At 38.6% G+C, this 14,134-nt stretch overlaps 1 protein-coding gene across 10 annotated transcripts in view; it reads right to left on the reverse strand.

The window, feature by feature from the left end:
- The window catches only part of SEMA3D (semaphorin 3D), a 147,322-nt gene that overhangs the window by 67,268 nt on the left and 65,920 nt on the right, over window positions 1-14,134 (reverse strand). For all 10 annotated transcript variants that reach the window (XM_054189132.1, XM_054189133.1, XM_054189136.1 and 7 more), the window contains 2 exons: window positions 3,498-3,560; window positions 1,647-1,766 (listed from right to left, as the gene is read on the reverse strand). In XM_054189132.1, coding sequence (XP_054045107.1) covers window positions 1,647-1,766; window positions 3,498-3,560 — 183 coding nt within the window. The remainder of the gene's footprint in view (window positions 1-1,646; window positions 1,767-3,497; window positions 3,561-14,134) is intronic.

Below are 14,134 nucleotides of genomic sequence, written 5' to 3' on the forward strand. Positions count from 1 at the left end.
CAGCTGAGCAAGCATGGGGAATGCGGGAGACGCAGGACTGGGAGACAGTGAGGGGATTAGGAAATACAATACCAGGATTCTTCTTCCCTTTCCTCTCATAAGGTAATTGGTCACGTCTAATTGAGGCAGACCCCTTGTCTAGACTGGCTGCCGGACTGAACAATCAGACCAAATCCATAATTTCATAATGTCTGATGAAAACAATCTTCACAAATGAAGTAGTTAAAGGTGCTATGGTAGAGTGAATAAGGCATCTTGCTAATGACCCAGAGGTAAACCAGAGCCTTACTTATGCTCTTGCTGAGAGCTGTTCGGTTCAATTCAGCTGTGTATTTGATCATTCAGGCTAAGGAAGCAGCATGATACACGGGATCTAAAATTTCATTTGCTTCAACTGGAATATTTAAAGTAGTGAAGCAAAGAAGGCTCCAAAATTATTTCTTTGCAAGCTTAATAATACAGCACATACCAGCCAATACCAGGAGCATTAATGTCTTATTAGGGAAAGAACACCACCATACAGATTTCAGGCAGCTTCAGTAATCTGTAACATAGGCAGCCCCTCTGGGCTGATCAACCAACCCACAGACTGTGTGGAATATAATGATGGGTCTCAGCATGTGCAAACATTAATAAACTTTTTTTTTTTCTTCTTTTTTTTTCTGTGAGCATCTGACCTTGATTCTGCATGTCAGAATATCTCCAATGTGTACATATTTCAGGTTATTACATTTAATAACATATCATTAGACCTCATTTCTAATATTCTAGAATTTCACCAAGACACGAAGAAAAGAGAAAGCTATTGCTATAGCAGCATGGGAAGCCTGCACCGCAGGCAAGCAGCCAGACAGGTCACATCTCGACGCTGTCTGAGACCAGAGCCAGTGTTATAAATATAGCCAAAGTGTTATACATACAGGAGTTAAAAAGAGACTTGTGTACTAAGTGGCTGCTTGACACAACACCAAAATGCTTCTGTTGTGGGGGTTAGGACTCGAACATTTACCACTTAGAATAGAGATTTCTTTGTCACCAGCAAATGAAGACCAATCAGCTGCTAACTTCAGTTTGGGAATATGCCACTGGTGATGGAAGGTACCCGACATCTACTGAGTGACAGGGCTGCAAACCATCTGCAAAGCCCTGAGACGCCGTCCTTGGGCTCAGGCTAAGAGACCCTTTACAATCTCTGCATTACTGTCGTGCATAAGGAGTAGGAAACCATCTCTGCCGACCAAGGGCATATGTACATTAAAAAATTGAGCTACGAGTGTCATCTTGAACTCTGCATACGTGTGTGTGTACATAAGCAGAAAGTGTGTGCGGAAATGACTTACTAGAAAGACAGACATCTGGGTTAAATGTTCTCTTCACTTAGTTAATCATATGGAAGTGTCTGAAGAACTTTGCGTATTAAGCCTTATTGAGGAAAGTGTTTTGTTCAAAAGCGATACGCTCATATCAAACGTGAGAACACGCGTTCCCGTCTGACCTGCAAAATCCACCATTTATCCTGTTATTTATGCAAGCTGCTGTCAGTTCATTTTTTATGCATTCACATAGTATTTTCCAATCTATGAGGAATGCTAAACAAGATGAGGGTTATTTCTTGACGTGTCAGAGTTGTGAGGAAATTAAATTACCTCTTTGTGAGTTCCAAGTTCAATGTATCCACAGAGAGGGTGAAAAGCTCCCGTGCCACAGACATAAACGTGGGTTCGGTTGTAGGGCTGAAGAACCCTGATAAAATTGGCACATTCTGTCTATTGGGAAAAGAAAAAGAAAGGTTAACTTTCATGTTTATTCTTCTCTTTCACATTAGATATTGTACTAGGTGATAGCCATAGTATTGGTGTATTTAAAATCAAAATTACTGTAGCAGAGACTGTTTACCAAATAATTCAAAGTTGTGACGGCTACAATTTTGCAGTGGCTGTCTCCTAGGCAGTTCATCAATCAGACTTGCAAGGCTAATTCTGCTATAATGCTTACAGCCATGAGAAGTTATGTGGTTACAGTGCAGTTTGGAGGAAATCTGCTCAGCCTGTGTTGTAGCAAACAACCCCTACCAACAACTGGGCAGAGGTCGGAGAGCCACTGGGATAGTCTGGCTACCAAATCTCTCGCCTTTGCTCCTGATTCAGGGTTCTGCGTCAGCTTTAACACCAAAGATTATACGATAGAAATCATTGTGGTGGAACGAAGGGCTTCGATGCACTTCCAAGGGCATGTTTTGTGTATGAGTGAACTTTCTTAGCACCTGTGCATCTGTGCACCAGCACATCCTACTGGTCACTTTTATTTGGTCATTTCTGGGTCCTGTGGGATGCTCGGGCCAGTCCTGGCTCTAGCTGGGCTTGGTCCTTGCTGGTAAGCAGCAGAAGAGGCTGCCGCACGCTGCAGGGCCGCCACATGGGGTGTAGGAAAGGCTTGCTGCAGCCTTCCCCAAAATTAAAGAAATAACAAGGTACTTAGGAGGGAATACACAAGAGCTATGCATATGTTTAAGCTACTACCCTATACCTAAGTGAGAGGCAAGCTGCAGAGACAATGTAGGAAGCAAAAAAGGAGATATTTATGATTTATGTCCAAAACAAATATTCCCCTCTTTGACCCTTTTGTCTTAGTGAAGAAATAGACCAGCAGAAATCCTCCATATAGACCAGTATCAGAATTTTCCCAGTGCTCAGCAGAGGTGTTGTTTAGTTTTTGTCTGCTGTAAAGATAAGCGTAGCAATAAATTAGGATAAAAAGTTGAAATTCCTCAGGCAGAGAGCTGAGAGAGTGTTTTGAGCTGGAGTCCACCTTGGTAACAGACAAGCTGGATAGAAACCACAGGACTTGTGGAGAGAAAAGGAAGACATTTTATTATACAGCTGGGAAATATTTACATTTCTGGTGGGTTCTAGACACATGATGTAATCTCTGCTACGCAAAAGAGATACGAAAGTTTTACTGTATATATGAATGCACCTTAAATACACTTCTTAAAAAGACTTCCTAAAGGGGGTTTGTGGTTCCAGGGAAAAGCTAATGAGTCTGAGATTTTGTTTTAACCTTAACTGCAGCTGTCTGCAAATTAAGTTAATTTGTACTCTGCTCTGCTACTCTGTTTAGTTAATGAATTATAATGAAGTTACATTCAGGATATTCCAAAAAGAAGCTGTTTGATGGGAAAGAAAGGATTTCAGGGGAGTATCGCCTGGGATACATTTCAGAGGAAAGGCCATTCATCTCTCAACTGCATTTATTACATACAAGAATGGCTTAGCATGATTGCTGCTTGCAATATTTAATATTTTTTTTCTTGAAGTATTAACTTTTAATGAAAAAAGTAGAAGTGTAACATTTTTTTAAATGAAGAAAAAACACTTAGTTCATTAGTTCAGGAAAAAAGCATAACAGCAGCTTATTAATCCGTTTTGTGCATTTACAAAGAAATACACAAATATACAATATTCTCAGCAATAGTAAAAAATATATTCCATACTTACATGGGCATCTTTCCCAGCTAATTTGCATAATTCTACCTTTTCCTTTGCTGCAGGCCAGTAAATCTGTAACATAGTTAAAATAAGACAAACATTATTAATATTATAAATTGTCCTGTGACTGCAGAATAACTATTTCCTTGAATGAACAGTTAAAACAGATTTATGCACGTTAAGGCATTTGCATGTAAATCAAAATGAACATGAGTTTGAATACAGGGTTCCACTCCAAAAAGGGAAGAGGCTTTAAATCAAACCCTTGTCCTTTGTTCATTTCTTCATTGTCTATATATACTTTTTAAAAGTACTTAGTTGATCTGCCTAGCACACCTTGTCACCATTATGAATTGTAAGTTTTTCTCAAAGACATGACAAGCCGAATCATCTTGAAACTAAACTGACTGCAAAACAAGGGAAATTACATTTCTGATACATTTGGTCCAGTGAACTTGTCAAAGCCATTATAAAAAAATACTTAGCTGTTACTGCCAATTTTCAAATGAAAAGAAGTATTGTTCAAAAAACTAAAGGTAGCTCAAGGGAAATTTGTAGAACAAAGAGTACATTTGACAGAAATCAATAGTGCACGGGTTAAAAATGTCACTCTTCAACACTGAGTTTACTGAGAAAATGACATAGAAGTTTAGAGGAGAATCATGTACCTTAGATAATTGGTAGCATATATTATAACTGTTTCTCTTCTTTCATCTGCACTGCAGAATTCTATAAACTAGGCTTTGATGTAGATGGAGCCAGACGACAAATTACTATCAGTAACTGCAACCCCAATTACGTTAGTGAAGAAATATCAACAAACAACAGCTCAGGTTCTGGTTCATTGACTTCAACTAAACAGTCAAAACTGGATATTATTGAGTGTATGTTTGATTCTATTAAGTTCAAAATAGAAGCTAAACATAAAATCTTAGAGAATCACCATGCTGAACATGGATCTTTTTTCCTTCTTATTTTGACAAGACAAAGCTATAACTATTTCTCATTTCTCATGATGAATAATAACGACAAATCACACTAATTTTTGAGCAAATATTAGTTAGGAAATTGCCTCAAGTCCCAGGTACCAGGATGCAGTTTACTAGTACTCACAGATGCTTTAGAGTAGTGTTGTGTCTCAAATCACACATTATAAAATCTTAAATAGTAAAATATATAGGAATAAAAGGTTATTATAATATGCATTAGAAAAAAATCATCACCAAGGAAGGATGCACAACTCAACCACATGCAAGAGACGTTAACTGCTGTAATATTCCCTTTCTGTCACCCAGCTGTTGGCACCTTGTAGGATGTGGCTTACCAGTCCCACACTGGTAAGGAAAGCACAGGAGTGTCCTGTGTCAAATGGCTTTATCACTGTCCAAAATCTACAGTCAGTGTTCCTCTCAATCTGGAAACATTCTTTTTATTTCACTTCTTCCTCTTCTCTTCCCATTGAAAATGGATATATTGGCTTTCTGCAAGGAAATTAATTTCCTCTCAAGTGAATTTACAGTTACCTTTCTGATTAGAAGCTCTTAGTAAAGATAATGTATTTTAAGTTACTTAAACCTTAACCCTTTACAGCAATATTTACTTAAAGTCAGAGATAAGGCAGTATAACAACATCTCAGCACTGGAGCACAAATTTACTTTCCCAGAGCATTTTCTTCGAATGATGTCGTGATAGCATCCAGGTACGAAAGAGCAATCTGAAATCAGCCATGCCAGCGTGTCTGGATTACACAGTATACAATGCTGGAAAGTACTGGGAGCATTGCAAAGCCATTGGGAAGAGCTGAAGGCAGCACCAGTGAACTGGTGGAGGGGTCTTGCTTGTAGCACTGGTCTGTCCCAAGTGCCACTGGGTTAAGGAGAAGGAAAGCCTGAGGCTTAAGAGGTGCTGGTGAAGAAAAGCTGATGAAAAGGAAGAGCCAGAGGAACATAAGAACATGGATCTCCAAATACATTTGGCCAACGAGACTTGAGCTAAGATCTGATCTTCACCTCTCTTGTACATAAACTTTATGCCCAATTCTGCCCAAGATCCTTATATCAGTAACAGAAAATGCTAGAGATCTTTGAGGGGTTTTGGAGATTTTTGGCCAAAGGTTATGTATTCAATAAGGTAGACAAGGTCTCCCTCTGTAGGCTTTTGAAAACGTCCAGCTCTCCTTGCCAACTACACAGAAGAACCGGACCCCTGCTTTGGGAGGCCCTGTTACATTTGAAGACATCTGCTTGAAAGCATCACACGTATTAATGGACTCAAATCTACCCTCAACTCTTGTACATATTCCTTCATGGGAAATAGAGTTTGTCGTACAAGCTGGACCAGTCAGGCTGAGATATACACACCCTCTTTTGTATGATAATTGACCGCAGTCAATAATCATAGAAAAATCAATTGTTTTACTTTCCAGCTACTCAATGGCCTCAGCATTTAGCATTATACATGGCCACATTAGACAAAGAAAAGTGAAGCTAAGTGATCCAACTTTAAAATCAATTTGCGATTATATATGGGGGAGTTAAAGTGATATTTATTAGGTTTCCATATGAGAAATGAGAGGTTCCCAGAAACTGTCAGTTCTAAATTGTAATAGGTCAAGAAAATTACATAATAAATAATGAGCCAATGTGCTGAGGTAGAAAGCATGAACTTATTTTTTTATTAGATCACATGCTGTGTATCAGTACCACAGGCCTGGTTCCCTTAAACACTGACACACAAGTAACCTTACACATGTAAAATAGTCTCACTGAATTTTCACATGCATAAGCCTATTTACATGCAGCTGTGTGGACTCTTCTGTAGGGGGTGAAATCAGGTCTTAGTATCGTATTTTATTCAAACAAGTTACTTAGTTTTACAATATGCAAAAAGTAAGACTAGATGCTCTGGTAGTTTCTTTTGTATTTAAAATCTTTCAGCTTGTAGATGGTTTGATGCTTTGAAATTGGTCATTTTGTTTCATAATTTTTTTCAGTGCACATGCTGAACTTACAATGGTAACATCTTATTCAACAAAGTCTTTTTCCTAAATTCCCCAAAAAGTAAAACCTCAAAGAAAGGAAAAAAAAAAAACCCTAAACAACCAAACAATATATAATGATGGTGACAACAACACTGACATGTAATACTATAATAATTTCATCTTAAAAACACTACAAATTATATATATATAATATATTTATTGGTCGCATCTGTATCTGAAATGTCTGGAGGAATCTTAGACTAGCTAGCTAGGTGGGGTTACTGAATTTAAGGGAAGAATGTAACTAGTTGAAATACATAAACTATATATTTAAACAGGATTACTTTCTTCTCTTAATCTTCAGTTTATTTTCCTTGCAAAATATCCATATCAAAATTCCAAAGGTCAGCTACTGTTGTGATTTCTTGATTTTATCTTCTATAGCCCAATTAAAAAAAAACAAAACAAAACAAAACAAAACAAAACTTACTATTACATTTAAATCATTCTACAAATATTTTCTTAAATTTAGAAACAGGAAAGAAATTAAAATCTCCTAATAAATGCAAGTTAATGCGTTTCTCTGCTAGCAGAGGGAAAGAAAACCTCCCCGGAGTACAAAATTAAGTAGTACATAAGTGTAGGACAGATAAGGTATCACTTTAAAGGGTAGCTGGAAATTGATTTCTGATTAAAACAAAACATTAAAAACCACAAAGGTCCTTTTCAGATCAGGAGCAGAGTAATTTCTAAAAGCAACATTTTTCCTTCCTCCCAACACATATTTTTACTATAAGAAAAGACTGAAAAGGGAAGAGTGAATTATAAAAAATGAAATACATTATTTATAGACATAAATTGATATATGGATGATATATATAAATCATTATATGTATATATAAATAATAGCTGGACTCACGTCTAAGAGTTTCATTTCAGCTGCCATCTGTCATGAATTAACAATACTAGTTATAAGAGAGTATTTTCCTCGTCTTTCTGTGTCTGTCTTTCTCTATGCGCTTTTTTTCCTAGAGTAACAATTAGACTACAAATCTTCAGGGGAAGTGATGCCTCAAAAGTAAAACACTGAACTCTGATTCCAAAGAAACTTGGATGAAATTACATCTCTTCCAAGAATAATTTCTAATAAAATTACTAAATCTGGTATGATACAGGGCTTTCCCAAAGCAGTGGAAAATATTGCATATTGTCACAATACCAAAGAGGAACAACACAAGGTATCTAAGCAAATTGCAGGCCTATGGGTCTTATTTCATCTGTTTGTAAGGCTTCAAAACAAATTTTTAGTTAGGGAAGGAATAACGTAAGTTTCCAATAAATATGTAGCATGGTACAAAAGACAATGTAACTTGGTAAAGAGCCATTATTCCGCCCTGATATTGCACTTTTCTTTAATAACATAGCTGAATTGCATACCACAATAACGTGGTAGAGCTCCTCTTCATCAGGGTTCCAGTTAAGTATTTCATAAGCTGCCACATGGAAACTGATTAGCTCAGCTGGCAAAAATAGCCATTATTACAAGAAAAAAATGGTGTGATAAGTAAAGAGCTTGTGGTGGAAAGTTACTCATGGAGTTCCTCAAGAAACACTGTCAGAGCTCATCCTATGTTGTACACCCTTCACTTACCTTGGCAGAAACCCAGCACTGTGCAACAACATGTGCAGATGACACAAAGTTGGGAACCATCACTAACACAAATGAAGACTGGTAATATTATTGAGGAAGAATCAAAGGGCTACAAAGACCAGAATTATAAACAGTCAGAGGAAATGGGTATATACTGGTCATAAATAAATATAGATTGTAGGTAAAAAATAAATAAATGTGCAATACCAGACTACCGAGGTTCTGATCTGTAGCGACGACCTTGCTAAAGAAGTTGCATGAAGTATCCCTCAAGGCCCCTTACAGCAGATTTGGACCAGGTTATGAAAGGAATAACTGCTACATGAGGTAGTTGCTGGTGATAGCAGGGAGTGAGACCAATTGACCAACGTGACTACTTCCAGTTTCATGGCCCCAAGATAGACCCACTCATGCCAGCAGCAAGCACTTGAGTGTCTCATTGAGGTCGATGGCTTTCAGCAGCCCTGGGGGTTTCGCTGGAGCCTCTCACGTGCTTGACGCTGCACACGTGCTTTGGCACTTCTCTATCAGCACAGTCTCTGGTACGAGAAACACCAAAGTGTTTTATTAGTGGTACATGTAGCACCAGCAGGATGTATCCGTATCTGGAGTGATGGACACCAGCTGATCAGCATATCTCATAACACTCACTCACTGAATTTGAGTTCTGTGCGGAAAGGGATTGCTTCCTTCCTATTTTGAAGGAATAAGAGGTGGTGGAAGCACTTAGAGGAAAAATACACTGATCTTAAATAACTACTTGATGCAGCAAAAGAAAGCCTCCTTTCTTCCCTTGTTTTATTGTGTATACTAGATATTCTTTATATTGATGCTTAAGGGAAGGCATGCAATAAAATTACTGCTTCCTAGGCATCAAAATGTCTCATTAGGGCTTTGTGAATCACATAGACCATAACTCAGAAGCTTAAGCTCCTTGGTATGAGCGAATTCCCCATATGACAGTCCCAACTGCAGCTTCCAAAGACCAAAGCCAGACTGAGCTGTAAACTCATTGTCACGCTGGCATATGCAATACACTCCCCCTGAGAAACCCTCCTCCATGAGAAACTACACCCCTGTGTGAAAGAAAAAAAAAAAAAAAAGAAAAAAAAAAGGATTCATGACTTAGCCCAATGTGACCATAAAACGGGTACAGTAAAGAGGGCAACTTGATCCACCAAAGTAAACCAGGAGACAGTCTAATCCCAGTTTTGCCGTTGCCCTACTATATGTGACAGTCAAGTCTCATTTTTCCCGCCAGTAAAACAACAATAATGTGACTCGCTTTTTTTTTTTTTTTTTTCTCCTGGAGAACTTAGTAACTCGTAGGTGAAAAATGAAAAACAATGAAAAACAGTAAGATCAAGGAACACTGAGAAAACATCCAATGATAAGGCTGTCACACTGCTGCATAAGACAATATCATAAATGTCACACCCCAATACCACAAGAGTGGGGGTGTGTTCATGGATCGCTTCCTGAGAACCAGGACATTTGTCGCTTCTGTATACTGACCCCAGGTCACTCCGCTGAAAATCACTGCAAGCACTAGGAATTTACTGATTTTCCCAACAAACAGTAGAAAGAATTTCATTCTTTTAAAGTATTATTTTGCTGAAAACAAAGAATATTTTAATTAATGGGAAAATGAGCTGATTTTAGCACAGCACGCATGTATACCAGTTGCTCTCTAAATAGCTCACATCTGTTGCATTCATGTGTGCGGTATGGGAAGTCCACAGCATGGGGAACTGGGCAGATTGTTCTCATATACAAATCCTAAGAGGAAGGTTACCCTAACCGGTTCTTGTGACTGGCCCCCACTATATTGTGCTCTGGAATTTCATTTAAAGGAAGTTAATACATCTAAGTTCCTTATCTGACTTTCTCCCTGTATTTGAAACCTACCCAGGCTGTCTGTAGACCAGGATTTTTCACCTAGTTTTCTTTTTAACAGTTTTATCTCAGAAATACTTAGAGATCTCTAAAAGGCAGGAATGTATTCTTAAATTTCTTTTACTTTCATACCTACCACAGACCTTCCTTCTTCCAACAGGTATTCCTACAGCCGACGCACCAATTCCCACACTTAAAATATACATCCAGGGAGACACGTGACTGGAATTTCCAACTCCAATTATTTCAAAGTAGCAGAAAACCAGATCTCTTGAAAGATATAATTTGATATGGCTTGGGGGCAGTGGGGAAGAGAGGATAGAAGGTTTGATCCACAGTGATAGACAGCACTGGAGGACGCGCCAGCGCATGGCACTATTTTCAGTGCTGTCACAGGGAGTAAAATGCACTGGAAGTCACAGTTGTGCATTTGGATGAAACATTCACAGACTTCTGGTAGCTTAGATTTGGCAGGTGGCTGTTAGAGTGACACCTCTTACTAGGACCAAGTCGGCTTTTTATATTGCATCTGTCTGAGACAAAGATCTCCACATGCCACAGCTCTCCTCTTAAACTGTGATCCGCTTCCCAACACAACTTAAGAAGCAGCCAGCACTTTCAGTGCTTAAACATTTTCTGAAAAGTGCATTTTCATGTGTTCATTATGAGCATATGTAAAAGCTTAAAGGAAATGGACCAGATGCTGATTTCATTTACACTGGATTAAATCTTGAAAGGCTTCAGTGTTTTTACACTTCATTTTCCACAGTGTAACCACAGCAAACTTCTGACTACCAACTGTTTCTCCTAAAAGGAAACTGTACACCAGGATTTTTAGGGTAAATGGCATTGCTCCTGACATGTTTATCACTGCAGACTGAAGACAAATCCTACCTTTGAAAAAGTCAAAGCCCAATACAAGCAAGTGTTTTCAGAGAGCAGGATATTCTGTTCTTTATACCTAAACATATGGGTAAAATATAAAAATGACAGCGGATGTTTACAGAAACATAATTTATGGCAACAATGCAAAAGGAAATAACAGAGACACTCTCTTCCACGTAGGACTGCTGTCATTCTGGTTACATACTGCTTTCTTCACATCTTGCCCCTGTCTGTTGTTTTGTGTCTGTAAACACTGTTTAAAAGCTTCCGCCTTGTCTACACAGGTGCCTAAGTTTTAGTCTATCAAATGGTTTTATGGACTCCAAAAGGTTTGCAGAGCTTCAAAACAAGAGTTACGTAGCTCAATGATAAGAGTCCTCCAAGGGCTAGTAAGGACTTCTGGAAGTCCCTAACCTGAAGTACCATTATAGCTTCTTCTTACACTATTCCTTCCATGCCCAATGCTGACCATCTTCAGGGACAGGACACTAAACTATATGGATCCCCCATGGAAACAGTCTTGTTTTATTGCAAATGATACATAAGATGGTTTCTATTGCTATTAATTTTGGGAGGAAGGGGAAGCACTTTAAAATAGATGGAAATGATTATCTTATGAACTGTGACACCCAGAAGAGTTCCCTTGGTTTCAACAGCAGGGCCATCAGCGTGCATTTAACACCTGGGAACTAATTCCCCATGTGTGGAGGGTCAAACCGTGCCCCTGTAAAATCTCAGCCTCACTTCATTTCTTTCTTGGAACTTTTTCTACTCACAGAGATTGAGAACAAACCAACGTGATCACAGATAGATTAATGACCATCCTCCTCCAGTTCCATTGGGTTTATTCTAAACTTTCCCAGTCCTCATGCCCCCACTTCCAGAACTTTCGATTTCTTCGGTGTTTTCCAGGTGACTGTCTGGCCTTCTCTGATATTTGCTAGAAAGTCTTTTTCTTCTGACAGGTCAAGAAATCTTCACCCTCAAGACAGTCCAGAGCTTTTGCTAACAGGCAGAAAGCTAAATTCCTTTGACATATAGAATAAACAGCACATAATTGGTTAGGAAGGACCAATCTTGGTGTTACTGTATTTCAAGGCTGCAATAAACATCCTGGACTCTGTGTGTATTCCTGAGGCTCTGGCCTGATGACAAGAACAAAAGCCTCCCTTCGGTGCTGGCTAAATTTCCATCAGGTTCATTCCTAATTGAGATGATGTTTATATAGACTGACAGGAGGTTTTCCAGCACAATGAAGGTAAAATTTGTCTCCTATATGTTGAGGGTGCTGTTTTACAGAAATATGCATACGTATTTGTATTTATGTTCCCCTTCCTGCAGAGATGGGTGGGTCACACTACAAATATTGCCCATTGATAATAGTGCGGATATATAACCCCACTTGGACCACTGGAAAGCACTGGAGTTACAGAAAGGTGCAGAATTTCTTTGCGGCTATTTCATAAGCATTTACCCAGATGATATATATATATATATATATGCATATGTATTTTTTACTGTGAAATACAAATACAAATCACTACAAGAGGGCATCAAAGGATAAGTCACAAGACAGCTGCACCTGGCAATGCCAAAAAAATAGTAGCAACTACAAACTAAGGATGCTCCAAGGGACGATAATTTGTGACCCTGTGCCAATACACACTGGGGCAGATGAAAACAACTTGTTCCAAAGCTGCTATTGGGGAGATCTGACATGTTTATCTATTTGGCCCACATGTGGCTGTGTCTTCTAGCACTGACAGCCCCTGCAGGTTGGCAGCTTTTCAAAAGCTTGTCAGCCCTTGATAGCATTCCTATTCCTGCCGAGATGGGCGGGTCGCGCCGCGGATTACACAGTGATAATGGTGCTGACACATAACCCTGCTTGCACCGCTCGCGAGCACGGGGCTTACAGAAAGGCGCACCGTTTCTTTGCAGCTATTTCACAAGTGTTTACCCAGCTGACATTTTGCATTTAGTATTTGTTTAGTTCAAGGAGTAAAATAACAAAGGCTTTAGGCAAACTCATAAGAAAATTCTATGTACCAAAGTAATCTTTCCAGTAGGATCACGGAGTTTAGGATTCCTATAGAATTTCTTCAGCTTTCCAGCCTCTCATGCTATTAAACACGTTTGTTTCCCACTGCACTTCCACTGGTTAGGTCACAGCTGCCTTCAGATTTATTGACCACGTTTGCAACGCCCTGATAAATACAGGTTGCTGCTCCCTTCTGCTTTCTTTTGCTGAACATCTTTATTTTACTCATAGGGAGGAACCACAAATCTTCCAGTTTATAAATAGCTTGCAACGCTTGTCAGGCATCTAAGGATCTTTCAAGAAAAGACAACGGCAGTCGCTAATGCTATTCCTGCAATAGAAGCTAAAGGCTTCTATTCAGGACAAGCTCATAGAAATTATATCCCCGTTACAGAAAGATGATTACCCTTTGCTAAGCTTTAGGTATTTGGAGAGTGGAACCATTTTAGCTTTCTGCATTTGTCTTTCGTTATGGAAGACTTTTCTATTATACTGTTGTGCTTACGGTTGTTTTATAATAAGGTTTGCAAGCACTGGAAACTGGATGGATTTTTTCAAGCTGCCAGCTAAGGAAGTTTTCAACCAATTACACAATAAATTGAATAAAACCTACAGTGATTTAAGAAATTGGAACTCCAGAAGAACTATTGATTTATTTCATCAGGAAAAATATACCAGGAAATAAAGCCATAACTTAATATATGTAAGTTAAATTAACCAATTTAGGTGAATAATTAGTTTGTAAAAAGGAAGTTATTAAATGATATATATGTATACATTAAAGAAGGGAAAAGGATAAAATGCTTTGGATGTTTCTTTGAATACCATTCCAGAAATATCTGAATTAAGAGCAACAGACTCTATAATATAATCTTGCCAAGTAATTATATCCACAGATGAGGATTTTCTGAGAGTAAATTTTTTGGGGACCCAGATTTGGCTTTTTGGTGTATCAGTAGTTCCTAACATAACAAATATCTGAAACTGAGAGGTTTTTTAATCAGAAACTACCCAGCATAGAGTGTTCTACAGTTCGTGTTCACTTTTGTTTTGAAGACAGAAAACCCCAAACTACGCAAAATTTGTGTTCTAGTTTCAGAGCTCTTACACCTCTCTCACCCCCCTCAACTTGCTGAATTTTAAGCCTCCTTCTTCAATGCCATTAATAAAAACATCACTCACAGGCAGAAAC

This window comes from Rissa tridactyla, chromosome 1 (genome assembly GCF_028500815.1).
Source record: "Rissa tridactyla isolate bRisTri1 chromosome 1, bRisTri1.patW.cur.20221130, whole genome shotgun sequence".
NCBI classification, from domain to species: Eukaryota; Metazoa; Chordata; class Aves; order Charadriiformes; family Laridae; genus Rissa; species Rissa tridactyla.